This window comes from Lethenteron reissneri, chromosome 66 (assembly GCF_015708825.2).
Source record: "Lethenteron reissneri isolate LAM-NWPU_2019-01 chromosome 66, ASM1570882v1, whole genome shotgun sequence".
Lineage (NCBI taxonomy): Eukaryota > Metazoa > Chordata > Hyperoartia > Petromyzontiformes > Petromyzontidae > Lethenteron > Lethenteron reissneri.
This window is the reverse complement of record NC_083844.1, coordinates 5,193,432-5,209,112: the sequence shown is the minus strand read 5'-3', so window position 1 is coordinate 5,209,112 and position 15,681 is coordinate 5,193,432. Positions and strand designations below refer to the sequence as shown.

Here is a 15,681-nt window from a genome sequence, read left to right as displayed (position 1 = left end):
TGGATAATTCTCGATGCCATCCACGTGCCGTAGTCTGTGTTAAGCCCGAGTACACATCTCACGCGTTATCGAGGACTGCTTTACCCGATATTATATATTAAAAAATAACGCGATGTTTCCATAACGCGGTATTCAGTAATGCAACTTCTCCAGCATTATAGGATAACAATGTATGTATGTTTAACTTTTTTGGCACCGTACGAAGCCAACCATGGTAATCGGAGGTGCGGGGGAAGGACAACAAACTAAATGAACAAACAGTTTTGTACAAAGGTAATCAAGGTTGTTATTTCATTTAGAGAATCAAGATCACAAATATTACCCAGTTAGAAATCAGCAGTGTTCCTTCTATGACGAAAAATCAACCCAGGATTTCTACACTGCTGTAAGAAGGCCTTCCCAAGTGGTATATAGCTCTGTCTTGAGTTCTAACAATCCATTTACCACCTGCACATGAGCTCATTAAATTGCTCAGCCTCTAAGGCAGATGTTCTAATGGAGGTCTTCTTTGCCGGCAACTTCATTGTTAGTCTGGAGAACTGGTCACGCTGCATTATAACCATGACGTACCCTGCGCATGTGAATATTAAAACTTCCTCAATGCTCTCCAATTCAGTGCAAGCCTTAACCCCCCCACCTCAAAACTTGAAAAATGCCAGAGGTGCTTTGACAGCCGTCATAACTGACCGAATGCTGGCCAACCCCAGTTGAGTATTTGTTTTGCCTGAAGGCACTTTTCGGCATTCTTCTTTCCGTAAAGAGGCTAAAGCTACCTCGTGATCAACCTCAGACCCACTTATAGCCAAGTTCTCAATGTGGTGTCCAACACAAGTGAGGAGGTCGGAGAGGTGAGCAAGCACTGGTGCAGTATTACAATTTCATGTTTAGTTCAAAATGCAATGTGTTAACGTAGATATTTGTAGTTATGCAGCTTATGTAGTTATTCGTAGTTATAAATAGCACTGTGTAGATTTAACTAAACATTTGTGCCGTGTCTACCACTTTTAACTCGTCTATAAGAGCACCATCATGCACCCGTCCGAGAAACGCTTCCATATACAGCCAAGTGTAATTCTCGATTTAAAGCTTTCATGACTGCAGGGATTCATCTTCTTGGTTCTTTCGGTAAAGTCACGTAGAATGGAAATAATAATTTAATAAAAATAAAACATAATAAAATAATTCTCACGACGTTTCGGCCACAACGCAAGCAGCAGTCCTTAGGTGGAGAACAGGTCTGTCGAGGAGAGAGTGAATGACAGCCCCAGGCTTGGAGCGACTATTTAAGCTGGGATGGAGGGGACAAAATAATTTGCATATCAAGAGGAATTTAGCATATTTATGGGAAATGCAGATATGCGATTAGGACTACTTGTGAAATGCGTAGGAGGTTTGGAGAGGGGTTTAAAGTCATTATGCAGGATTAGCAGCATCAAAGGGAGGGGAAAGGGGTAGCATTAATAAAAGGAAGCAGTGTTAATAGTATGTAGCTGCAGTAACTAAACCACCACGTAAACAACTAAAGTTTAAACTACATAGTATCATTAGTATACTAAATATACTCCACAATAAGCCTGGCTACTAACAGTAAGTAATACATTACAATTCTACGTCGCAAAAAATATAATATGCTTCCATCTAAACTTTATTCTCTTACATCACACAAGTCTACACCCTACTATATACTGCCATAGACAAACCCAACATTAAATTATATACTGTATTGCAAACGAAGTTCACATACAAAATACACTACACACCCCATTTATGCACAACACTACATTATATATTACACCACTTCTACAATGAGAACCAATTTCTTTAGAACTGCTGGTTGCTGTGTTTAGTTTGTCCTTCCCCAGAACCTCCGATTAGTGTGGTTGGCTATTGTACTGTCTGAAAGAAGTTCAACATGCATACTTGTGTGTTCTTTCTCACTTCCAGCAAAAGTTTAGCCCAAAACCGTTTGGACATGGGCCGCGTGGTGCCAACTTCCCGGCTTTTGTCCGGATCAACGCAGCTGCTACTGACGGTGCTGATGCTGGCCACGGTAAACTGAACAAGGGTCAAAGCGTCCCAAGGCTTGAATAATCTGAGACTCATTTGTTTGGAGGTTTGTTTGAGTGACTGATAGGGACGCTACCGCTATGTAAATGGTTAGCCTACTGGGCTTGCAATTCACACCTCGAAGATTTGATCTCCTGCCGCTGGCAATTTTAACACCGACCATTTCTTGCACGATGGTAGCCCATATGAGCGCTCATTCAGGCTCAATTCTGCTTTGCTACTGAGATACACTACTGTCCCATCCGGTCCTCTATGCTCCCAGTCTCTACAATCTTTTCCTGTACCACCCTTCCCACCCTGCATGCAGTCTCGCTCTTTCCTTCTCCCTTCTCTCTCCTCCACCGAAACCAACTCCTACTGCAGTACACAGAACATCATCTTCACGAACCGGCTTCTGTTCTTCCCTTAAAACAACCTCCATTTCTTCGCCGCTATTCCATCTTGCTAATGCTAATCCATGCCCCAGCTTACAACCAGGCCTACCCCAACCCTTATCACTACCCCAGCCACTACCCCAACCCACAACTACCCCTAACACTACCGCTATTACTACCCCTTACCCCTAGCACTACCCAGCCCTATCACTATCCCTTCTGTTGTATGTGGAGGTTCTCACAGTATGTATATTTATTTTAATAGATTATCGCAAGCTCGTGTCTCGGGGTTCTCTTGCATAAATAAGACCTTTCTCCACTGGTTATCAGGTCCATACATCTGTAGTGTGCTAATTCACATACACTAGTAGGAGGTACTTTTATTCCGGCCTTTACAGCTTTAGGGGATAACCACACACCGGGTCGGGACAGCCAACATGCTGCCAGACCCACAACTCGAAGAGGGTGAAGATCACAACGACGATGGCACGACTAGTTCCACTCCAGATCACAGCAACCCTGATTGAGTCGGAGCTCGCCTTATAACCTGAACCGTGTGCCCAGGCTCCGCCCTGCACCCCCCTGGATCCCCAGAGGGCTCCGTGCATTGCCCACAGGTGCAACTGGTAGAACGGGCTGTTACCCCTAATTCTATTGTCTACCAATCTCCCAGCGGCACACGCTACAGGGACTCATTCCACATCACTACATCACCCCCTCCGCGCGAAAAAAACAGCTGTCCCCGCTGACCTCCAAATGTCGCGTAGCAGGACGACGAACACCGCAATATCCACGCAACATTTGAATTCTCTCCCGTACATAAAAACGTGGAGAATCCGGTAGAGGCAAGAGGGGGCATGCTATAGGCCACAAGAACTCCTAGAACGAGTAGGTCCCAATTGGACTGTGCCTCGTTGACACAACATGGACGTACAGTAAGTGTCCTATGTAAACACTCTACCATCCCGTCTATCTGGGGATGTTAGGGCGAGGTTCGAATTTTCTTCATACCCAGCAAATGACATACCTCTTGCAATAATTTTGAAGAAAAATTTCGGCCCTGGTCCATGAGTCGCAGCTCCGGGCACCCTTTTCCAATACATAATCATGCAAGAACGCATCCATAATGGACGCCGCTGAATGATCCGGTAGAGGCCATGCAACCGGCCACCATGACAGGTACTCTACCCCAACCAGCAAGAATTTATTTCCCCTTGGAGTGGTGGGAAATAGCCCGAGGATGTTGAGGCCAACGAGCTCGTTTACATGGGACACCCCAATGGACTGCAGCGGTGGTCGGGTCAGTCTCAGCAGAGGCTTTCGGCAGGCACATTCTATACATCCCTTGAGCATGTTGTGAATGGCCACCGTCATCCCGGGCCAAAAGAAGTCCCGCTTCAACGTAGACAACGTTTTCTGCACCCCAAGGTGCATCAATCGCACATGAACAGCTCTCATTACTCTACCCTGCAGAGCAGTTGGCACCACGATACCGTACCTCTATCCCAGCGCATAAGTAGCCCATCTCAAAGAATCATGGGGGCCATACCCCCTGGACTCTTCTAATCACTTGGTGCATAAACACGGCACCGTAACTTTAGAAAGGAGGCATCCTCATTCCTCGTGCGCAAGACCAATAGTATTAGCACGTGCCACCTCCGGTATGGGTGGCGGAGCATCTACCGATGCAACCACGGTGCCCGGCTCGCCCGTATCCACCTTCTTACAACGGCCAGCGCCCATCAAACGTGCACACTGGCTCTTCGGCGATAACCGTGACAAAGCATCCTCGCTGCAGTGGTGTAAACCTTTCCTATAGGCGACTTTGAATTAATAATCTTGCAAGATTTCCAACCATCGCGAGAGTTGCATGGACGGCTGTTTAACGCGTAGCATGCATTGCAAAGCCGCGTGATCTGTGCGCACTATAAACTGCCTACTGTAGAGGTACGGGCGGTACTGTTTTACAAAGTGCACGATAGTCAACAACTCGTGGTACGTAACACAATAGCACTGCTCTGTGGGGGACACCACCCGGCTACCATAAGCGACCACACTCCACCCCGTTCTCCATCTGCAACAGCACGGCACCGATCCCAGCATCACTGGCGTCCGTATCCAACATAAATGGAAAGGAGAAATTGGGGTATCGAGCGGAGGTGCGTTCACGAGGCCGTCGCCCAGCGTAACAAATGCGGCATCCTCCTCCATCCCCCACCAAAACCTTTGGCCCTTTTCCATGAAAATGTGGAGTGACTTCCCAATTGTCGCAAACCAGGGCATGAAGCGGCGTTAATACAACACGAACCCCACAAAACTGCGGACCTCACCCACCGATGTGGGGGTAGGCCACTTATGCATGCAGTCCTGTCAGGGTCCATGGCGATCCCGGACTCACTAACAATGTGCCCCAGGTATCGAACCGATGTTTGCAAGAGGTAACATTTTTGCAGCTTGAATTTCAAAATAGCCGCTCGCATTTTAACAAATACCACACGCAACCACTGCAGATGTTCCTGAAATGTGCGGCCAAGGACAATTACGTTATCCAAATAGATCAAATATGACTCCCATTGGAGCCCCGACAGTACCAACTACATAAGTCGCTGGAACATGGCCGGAGCTGAGTGAAGCCCCATCGGAAGCATGTTTAATTGAAACAGCCCTTGGTGTCCGGAACGCAGTTTGGATTTTGAACTTTCATCCAGGGGCAACTGCCAAAACCCTCACAATAGATCCAGGGTGGAGAAAAACTGTGCTCCTGACAGGGCATCCAACAAATCATCCATCCGTGGGAGTGGATACGCATCCACCACAGAGACCCTATTCAATTTCCCAAAGTCCACACAGAACCACAAACTCCCGTTTTTCTTTTTAACCAGGACTATGGGAGCACCCACGGACTGGTTGACGAAGAGATTATACATCGGCGTCCAACATCTCGTCGACCGCCTGATGAATATCGTCATTTTCCTTCGGACTAAACTGAAATGAGTTCTGACGAATGTGAGCGGAGCCACCCATATCAATATGGTGACGCATCAGGGACGTGCGGCCCACATCGAATTTACCCATAATAAATACATCGGAAAATTCCCGAAGCAGAGGCAAGGTCCCCCCTCCACTGGTCCCGTCATAGACCTGCTCCGACCCACCCCCGTGGGCTCCAACTACCCGACGTGCAGACCCAAGGAGACTCTTGATGCTCCTGGTCACCATTTCCTCATGGAAATCCAACCCCGGCTGCCACCCCAGCACGTGATCGCAGGTTAGTGGGCTTGAATGCATCTGGCTACCCGAATTGAGGACAGGTCATCCTGTGGCCGTCAAAAAAAACATAAAATTTCCTGAGCCAGCGCCAACAGTTTCTCTAGCACCAGAGAATCCAGTCCTGCCCCGTCCATCCTTGGTTATGGATCCTAGGCCAGCGACAGTAGTGCACTGCGGAAGGCGAGGGGCGTCTCAGTCTCCCCCCGACTCTGCATGACGAATTTCTGCCACACGTTGGACAGCAGGTCACAAATTGCCATCAACTGGCAATACGCCTGACACAGCATCGTTCTGTCCACCTTGGGAACGAAAAAAAATGCCACCAAGGCTGCGTCGTCCAGCGCAGTAGGAAGACTACGTAATGCCTCCACAATGGACCACCCCGCAAGCTCGCAAGTGGTAGAGAACCACTGCCGGACGACTGCCCAATCACCGCCCATAGCCGAAAATAGTTCGAGAAACGGCAGCCGCTGCACGAGGGAAGGCGCCCCCGGACAAGCCATCAGTGGTAGATTATTTTCTGCGCGACTCGATACCTGCCCTTGTTCGGCAGTGACGGCGGAGTTGTCCGTTCGCTTCCCCCCGATTCGCAGCCCCCTCCACTGGCTCTTCCTTGCCCAGCTGCCCCACCAGCGCTGTAACCGCGGAGAGCAACTCCACAATGCACGTGCAGAGTGCCTGCAGCCCTTCTCCAGCCAGCTGTGGCGAGGGATCATGGTGCTTCACCTGCTGCCCTGCCGGGACTGCCACTCCGGGAACCCCTGCCGGGGTCTCAACTGCCGGGGTTGCCCAAGAACCATCTTCGCCGTCGTCCTCTTCATCCAAGGACATGCCGATGAGAGCCTTCTTCTCCGCGAACTTCGACATAATCTATATCCCCCTCAAGGATTCGAAAGGAAAAGAAAATTCCTAACAACCCTACAATATATATATAAATATATTTTTCGTTAACACTCCTGACACCAAATGTAGTGTGCTAATTCACAGACACTAGTAGGAGGTACTCTCTTTTATGCCGGCCTTCACAGGCTTAGGGGATAACCACACACTGGGTCAGGACAGCCAACATGCTGCCGGACCCACAGCTCGAAGAGGGTGAAGATCACAACGACGATGGCACGACAAGTTCCACTCCAGATCACAGCAACCCCGACTGAGTCGGAGCTCGCCTTATATCCTGAACAGTGTGCCCAGGCTCCGCCCTCGGCCCTGCACCCCTTTGGATCCCCAGAGGGCTGCGTGCCTTGCCCACAGGTGCAACTGGTAGAACGGGCTGTTACCCCTAATTCTATTGTCTACCAATCTCCCAAAGGCACGCGCTACAGTGACTCATTCCACATCACTACACATCTGTCCAGCAGTTTCGGGGTTTTTCAAGCAATTCGACTCAAGAAATAGAATTAAGCTAATCGGACACTCAGTACCCTACAAAGCTGATAATTTAATGTAATCGGCAAAAGTATGAGCTCCTAAATCATGCTCACCATGTTCTGTGTTTGTGTTGTATGAGGTTTGGGAAATGTGCTCTGCGTCCCTCTGGCAATCAGGTTTTTTCCCCCCTGCTGTTTGTCCTCATCCACTGTTAGGTCACACATCAATGCAGTAGCTTTTTGGTGCTCTGCAAAATCATGATTCTTTATAGCACTGGCAGTATTTTTAGACTCATCATTTACATTGTTGGTCAACTCTGGCAGAGTTCTCTTTCAATACCGCCTTAATCACTTCATCTTTGGGAGGCTGTAAAACATTTTTGAAATACTTTTCTCGCAGTATATTTTTAGAGACATGCATTCTGCTCTAAGGCACTAGTGTCAACACCCTCACAAACTCCCTCACTACGGGTCGTAAATTCAGCATGTAGCTCGCAGTTCAGCAGTCCAAGCTCGCTCCCTGCCACAGCTTCCAAGCATCTCTGTTACGGGCTGGACCTCAATAAAACTTGCCTCTGGCTTATTCTGCATTTCTTTATAGGTTTCTGGGTCCAACTGGGCCCATATTTGATTAGTACCATAATATACAACGGTTTAAGACGATTAAGCAGTTCCATCCCAAGTATTATCTCTGGGCATGTTGCACAATGTTCAATGAGTAAGTCAGTTTAAGGCCAATATAATTATCAATTCCACTAACACCTTACCCAGGGATCGTATGCGGATGTTCTCCCATCCAGATAACGTAATATCCCTTGGGAACAACGGTAAATGTTTTACTTCGAACTGTCAGAGCACTCTGAAAATCGTCACACAATCCCTAAGACATCACTGAAATGTCAGCTCCTGTGTCAGAGAGCATCGCCGGCCATGGTTCCTTGCACCGTCACTGTCTCACAATTATGACACACTGGTCCGGCAGGAATCGGCTCCCCCAAGCTGTAACATTTATTTATCACCTCTCGAGTAATATCATTCTCATCTTGCACATCGATCTTCTACACGGTTGTTGTCCACCTTCTGTTGCTGATGATGGTATTAATGGTGGAGGGCCAGGTTGAGCTGAACCCTGAATAGACTGGAATCGGGGATAATTGTATGGTTGAGCTGCATTTCCCTGAAATCTGGGATTGTCATATGGAACCGTAACATTTTCCCGAGACCTGGGGTGATTATTAAACCTCAACCTTTCTCATTGATCTTGTCCTTGCCTCTGCATGCAGTGCACTCCTTCAGTATGAGCCGTGTTGTATAATCTTGATATGAAGCTTTCGTGACTGCAGGAATCCGTACTCTGGTTCTTTCGGTAAAGTCACGGAGATAGAAAAAATAATAATAGAACACGACGTTTTGGTCGCACCACAAGCGTCCGTCATCAGGTGAGAAATAATAAGCTGCTGTTGTGGCTTTATATAGGCACGGGAGGGGGGGAGGGGAAGGGAGGGGTTTTGTAGAGTGAAATTAGCATGTCAATGAAAATTCAAATCTTGAGTTTTGACTTAAAGGATTCGTGGCTGCAGGAGTTCAGTGGGACGGGAGGGTTTGTGGCGTGCAGGGACGGGTGGGGGCTGGATAAATTAGCATGTCAATAAGATTTAAATTTTGAGTCTTGAATTAGTAAACGCGACAATACACAACGATAGGAAATTCCTTAAAAATTACTATTCATACGGAACCGTGCTAAAGAAACATGTGCCCAATTGCAAAAAGGGGCATCAAATAATTCATTGGTAAGATTATGTGATTTAAAATAAATATTTCAAAACAATAGTGTTCATGCGAGTGTGTAGATTTGTAACATAGGTTATTATCAAATGGCTAGTGGACATCAATGAATTAGCAGGCAAGATTACGTGATTAAAATAAATATGTCAAAACAATAAAATAAATGCGAGGTGTGTAGATGCGTAACATAGATGCTTATAAAAGTGTAGTGTGACATCAATGAATTAATTGGTACGATTACGTGATGAAAAGAAAACAAATGACTCAAATTCTTTAAACGGCTGTATTTAACTTAAGGGACAGAACAATGCTTCTCCACGACCAGTTAATAATTCATAAGAGGTTTTTGGGTTAGATCGCGTAAATATAAAAATGTGTCGTTAAAATCCGCCACCACCCGACAGCCAACTAGTAAAGGTTGTCACGTAAACATAACATGCCAATTCGTCACTAGTACAGCTGTGGGGGCTAACGCCCCCGTCTTCCTCTCCCCCTTCCACGCGCACTCGAATTACGCACCACGGCGACACCCGCAATTCAATCGTCGCTACGTAAACACACTGCGTAAAACGTGCATCGCTATGCGGATACACTGCGTAAAATGCGCTTAGTAAACCCGCACGCGATTGAGCGCACTTGAACTAAAACGACGGTCGAGTGGACGATAATGTTCGCGCGTTAATCCCCTGTATAAACTCGCAGGCGAGCGCAAGCCACGGGCACAATGCCGATCGTCTTGAAGATAATATTCGCGCGTTATTCCCCTGTGCAAACACGCACGTACTCACGTCACCCCTACGCTCTCCCCACACACACAGAAACCACACGGCGTCGTTGTTCTGTGCTCAAGTTTATTACTAGTTCGCCCGAAGAAAAAAAACCCTGAGTGACCCCGAGCAGAATACCCAGCGAGCCGCCTCCCACCTATTTCTATCCAAATCCTCGGGGAACCCTCGCGCTATTCCTCACCCCTCGGACGTACTCACGGTATCTCACGGACGTGCTGGGAGTCGGAGGGACGAGGGTTCGGGAGGTCTCTGCCTGGGTCGAGTTGTAGCTGCGCTCGCCAGCGTCTCTCGGACACTCAAGCAGCTGGGAGTCCGACTGGGTAGCTGGCTCACTGGAGGAGAGCTGCCCTAACCGTTTTTCTTTCCCCCCCTTTTTACCTCCCTTCTTACCTCCCTATTCAAAAATCCCGTCCCGGGTCCGTCTTTCCGATGCCCCGTCTCCACCTGGCGTGCTGCTGCCGGTGGTGGTTTTTAACAATCCGAGCGGGGATGCACCGTAGAAACACAGTCGCATATTGTGCCAAGGGAAGAAACCACAGACACCATCCCAATCAACATTGTTGTATCACACAATCGTGCATTTTGTTACGTGTGTACCGAGTCATTTCTGAGACACTAATAGTAGGAGACAACACACGTTTATTCTACCCGGAACACTTGCTCACACACGGGATAACTATGAACGGGTCAGGACAGCCGGCACAATGCCTGACCCATGACGCCGAGGAGATTAAGACGAAGATATAGCACGACGGGTTTCATTCAAACGACAGCCGTGATCCAGCCTCGGGACTTCCCTTTCATGCCTCCCAGCGTGGCCTGGCTCCGCCCTCGGCGACGCCCCCTTCTGCAACCCACCAGAAGGTTCTGGGCTATCCCCCACGTATCCCGTCAGTCACCTTTGCCCCACATCCCTTACCCCGGCCTATCACGTGCTCTGTTCGCCGGCTGGGCTGCTACATCCTCATATGCTCCTTTCTGCCAGCAACCAGCGCTACGCACCCTAGTGACCCATTCCATGGCCTTGCATGCTCTGCTGGCAGATCGGCTGCTACACCCTGCTCTGCTGGCAGGTCGGCTGTTATCCCCACAATTTCCCTCTCTGTCAGTAACCAGCGCTATGTGCCGTAGTGACCCAGTCTATGTCACTACACGTGTATGTCTCAGTGTATATACAGCGGTCACATGTCCCATTTGGCAATTTTTTCAGTGACATCAACTCTGTATGAAGTTTGGTGAGCAGTGAGGAACAGAATCTGGTTCACGAAAATGGCAGGAACCAATTGTTTAAGGTTTTCAATTGCAAAATGAAAATCAGCTTCACAGCCAGATGAAAGAGTAATGTGACTTATTCTTGTTTTTTTCGGTAATAAAAATAAAATATTTTGAATATATAAAAAATATGTTTAAAAAAACGACGTGTCGATCACTTGTGCTGTTATCGAAACGTCGTGGTTTTAGTTAATGTTTATTTTAGTTTTTATATATTTTTATATTTCATTACCGAAAGATCCAAGAATAAGTCTACATTACAGACTGCCAATACGCTCACTCAGGTTAAGAACCAGGCTCAGTCTAAATTATAGACTGCCAGTACGCTCATTCAGTTTAATAATCATTGCTACAGTCTACATTATAGACTGCCAGTACACTTTCCAAACTTAATAACCAGGCTAAAGTCTACATCAGGGGTGGGCAAACTTTTTCACTCGCGGGCCACAATGGGTTCTAAAATTTGACAGAGGGGCCGGGCCAGGAACAGATGGATGGAGTGTTTGTGTGAACTAATATAAATGACATGTAAAAATGATTACATGAAAGGATTTGGCCTTTAACAGGTAGAAAAGCATTTATTTGCAAGGCAATTTAACAAATTGCACGAACATGAACAATACAAAAACATGTCGTAACGTGACTGATCAAATATCATGAAAACATCTGAGGCCTGCGCCCAAACCAATTACCTCACTTGAACTTCTTTAGTATCTACATTAACAGGTTAGAGCAGCCACGCAGGCTGTGTGATGGAGATTTGGCTCTAGCGTTGCTGCAGCAACACATAATCATAATAATAGTAGGTTTTTACCCTTTTAACTGGTACAAAACTGACACCTTTATTGTACCAGTTAAAAGGGTAAAAACCTACTATTATATTTTGCCACTGGTAAAAGAGATCTCATAGTGTAAACACATAATCACTTTCAGTTTCAGTGGGAACAGTGTTGTTGATCTCCCATTTTAGCCAGTGCATCCAAGTCTGGAGTTATTTTGGTTGTGGCAATTCTCAGGATAGATCTGAGGTGCTGATCCGTTAACTTTGATCTGTGACGGGCTTTGTTGGCGTTCATGATGCTGAATGTCTGCTCACACACATAAGTCGAGCCAAACAAAGTCAGTATCTTCTGTGCAGTCCTCCGTAAGTTTGGAAACGTGGCTCTGTTAAGTGAAGCATAAAAGTCATTCAGTTTAACAGAGTTGAACTTCTCCTTTAGGACGGAGTCAGACTGAAGATCTACCAGAGAACAAAGTGAGCTTGGATTTGAAGGCTTTCACATGTTTGTACATGTCGTGAACAAACTGATCTTTCCCCTGTAGTTTCACATTCAGCTCATTCATGTCTGAAAATATGTCCACAGCAAACGCAAAGTCACTAAGCCAGTTCTTGTTGCTTAGCTAAGGTAATTCGTCAGATTTCCTCAACTCCTAAAATGCGATGATATCTTCTTTCAGCTCCCACACTCGTTGTAACACTTTCCACAAACTTAACCAGCGGACACGAGAGTGGTACAGCAAGTCCTGATGATCCGCATCAGTTTCCTCCAGGAACGTAATAATCTGACGGTGCTGAAGTACCCTTGCTCGTATAAAGTTCACAAGTTTTACGACTGGATTCACGACATGATTAAGCTGCAATACAGACTTACACAGGGATTCCTGATGGATGATGCAGTGAAGGAAAATAAGATCCTGGACAGGGTTTTCCTCTTTCACTTTATCCTGGATTCTTTTCAGCAGCCCAACATTTTTCCAGTTAAATTTGGCGATCCATCCGTTGTGACATTGACAAGTTTACTCCGAGGTAGCGTCATTCTTTCGATGACAGCAGATACCTGGTTATACAAGTTGTTCCTTTCAGGGACTCCATGGTCAAAAACGCCTCTGTTATCGCAAAACTGTCGTCAATGCCTCGGATAAAAATGAGGAGCTGAGCAGTGTATTGTACGTCCGTACTTTCATCCAGTGCTAGTGAATATAATTCAAAGGAATCAGACTTTTTGTTTAATTGACTGGCTATATTTTTATCAATCAGTTCCACACAGCGAGTCACAGTCCTGCGTGATAAACTGACTTTTTCAAAATTGCTTTTGATCTCTGGACACAAGATGTCTGCTCTCTGTACCATGTATTCTTTTACAACCTTGCCTTCGGAGAAAGTGATAATGAGTGGTAATGTTGGTGAGAAGAAGTTTTTAAAGAAAATTTAAATCGAAGTGAAGAAGGAAATTATTGAAAAGTTTTTATAATTAATGATTTTTCAAACTTTCATTATGTTTTCTGTGCTTAAAACTCTTAAAAAAAACTGTAGGGTCTAGAACGGACTCGTGAAATTCGGAGAGAACTCGGAGTTAAGTTTTTTTTTGTTGAATTACACAAAGCGTAACAGTTATGTATATAAATTTGTTATATAAAATTCCTAGTAAGATATTAATTTTGTGATGTAGTCATACCCCCCCCCCCTCATTCAAGCCGTAATTTAGAGAGCGAAAGCGCCGATTACGTAAATCGCTAACATAAGAACACGTTAATCTATTCTCGCATCATTCATACGATGATGCGGTGAAGTAAACTTTCATACGATATTACAGTGAATGCTTCCAAAAACAATACTGTACCCAAATATTAATGTTAACTTAATTTCAATAGAAACATGAATTGATCATGCGAATATTCTCTCTCTCCCGGTCAAAGTGCGCTAACTATTGGGAAAATGGGGGCATTACAGGAGGAAGGTAAAATTAAATTTAATAAAAATATTTGGACAAGTTCGGCGGACCGGATTAAAAAGCCCAACGGGCCATATATGGCCCACGGGCCGTACTTTGCCCATGTCTGGGCTAACTTATCATGGTAACGTGACAATACACAATGTTTAGGAAAGTCATTAAAATGGCAATATTGATGTGGAAACATGCTACAGAAATGTGTGCCCAATTGGTAATATGCGATTAAAAGAAATATCTCAAAACAATAGTATTCATGCAAATGTATAATTTCGAAAAGTAGACGCTTATTAATTGGCTATTAGGACATCAATGAATTCATTGGCAAGCTTACGCAATCAAAAGAAAACCACGACAAAAATACTTATAACGACCGTATTCATGCAACTTACGGGACAGAACACTATTTATAGCTGGTAGTATGGTTTGAGTTCGACCACGAATTATCTCTGCACATGGATCGTGTTACCAGCTGTAGGTTTTGGGGTCCAAGGAGCCGTGGGGGGCTTGCGATAGCCATTTCCTTGTGTTATGACATCGCGGATGTCACTGTGTGGTGCCGGCCATAGAGGGGCACGGCGTGCGATGTACTCACATCGCGATATCACTTATGCAGCAACATCGTGCATGTCGCTGAGTAATGCCGGATCTAGCGAGGCACGGAGTGCGATGCATTGTCATCGCGGACACCCCGTAGGTGGGTGTCGTACCGGCCCTAGAGGCAGCTCGATGAGCGCTGGGATAGCGCGGTGGCACCACGCGTGGCGTGCTGTACTTATCCCACTGGAGGGAGTGGGAAAGTGTCAGCCAGGGGAGATTTTACCCTAGGCCAACTCTGGTTGACCCTGGAAGTCAAAAGATCTACACAGGGCCCCAAGTGGGGGGCCAGCGAGTAGTCACGTGTCAGGGGTAAGACCAAACTGGAAGGGTCAAGAGAGAGCTAGAACTCTCTCGAAGGTGGGTGTGGCTCAGGGCGGGGCCGGCCACCACCCGGGAGCATATAAGCGGGGTGCCCAGAGGGACCGGGGTTCAGCGTTGCTGCCATCATCTGAAGATCTACACTCCATGTTCTACGTCCGAGAAGTCCCCACCACGTGGACGAGGACCCCAGCTAGGACCCTGTCCATTGTAGCTACTCCCAGTAACAAGCATAGATAGCCTGGTGGTCCACCACCATAGGTTATCTGGTAAAGGGGCAGTAACCCCTTTGTGTTATGTGTTGGTGTTAATTAAATGTGATGCCTCCAAGAAGTACTTCTGGGACTCAGTTGAATTCACTACACTTGTACCAAAAATATCTCAGGTCCCCAGTAGGGAGCGTTGGGTCGGCGGGTGTGTGTCCGCACACGGTGTGTGATCCATTTGGACTGCTCGCCTGTCAGGCTCCATCCACAGATCGAGTGGTTGTCTCGGGGCTTCCGAGTCAGCACGCTCGTGGTTAGCTGTTAGCTGCTGCACTGCACGTTCGCAGATTATCTGCATGCCCGGGTCGATCAGCAGTCAGAATTGTCTGTGGCCACGTTGCTCCTCATTCTTTGTCAGCAACAGCTTGTTTCGAGCGAGCACCCTCAGGAGATCAGCTGCTGTGTGTCGCTGATCACTGCTCCTCGCTAACTCTCCAAAACTCATAAAAACTCTTATTATCAGAATATCAGTCACTTGGACAACATAACTTTTCAAGCCTATGGCTTGGACAACATTTAATACATTCTAGATATTAGTGTATAACTCCAATCTCCACTTAACTTCTCACACGTGTTAGCTGATCACAGTATTATATTTAAAAAATGCCTTCGCACACCTCTTAGCTTCTCACAACTCTTATCTTAGTACAGTACAACTTCTCACAGTTCTTGACTCTGCAGCCACTCCAAACAAGAAAAACCGTAGAAAAAAAACTTTCAGCGATACTCAAAGTCTGTCAGTGCAGAACTCCACACTTAGCAACACAAAGCCCTTTGCCTCTGCAAGACTCGACACTTATGGTTGATTTTGACGACCATACCCTGGAGCAAGACTCTTGACA

General features: G+C 46.5%; 1 protein-coding gene across 3 annotated transcripts in view; it reads left to right on the top strand.

Annotated features, from left to right (window-relative positions):
- The first annotated feature begins 713 nt into the window (after positions 1–713).
- Positions 714–15,681, top strand: part of LOC133359833 (receptor-type tyrosine-protein phosphatase beta-like) — a 101,508-nt gene continuing 86,540 nt past the window's right edge. For 2 of the 3 annotated variants that reach the window (XM_061578378.1, XM_061578376.1), the window contains exons 1-2: positions 714–848; positions 1,945–2,050. In XM_061578378.1, coding sequence (XP_061434362.1) covers positions 814–848; positions 1,945–2,050 — 141 coding nt within the window. In that variant the 5' untranslated portion in view covers positions 714–813. Of the gene's footprint in view, positions 849–1,944; positions 2,114–15,681 lie in introns of all 3 variants that reach the window. The other variant, XM_061578377.1, reaches the window with a different exon arrangement.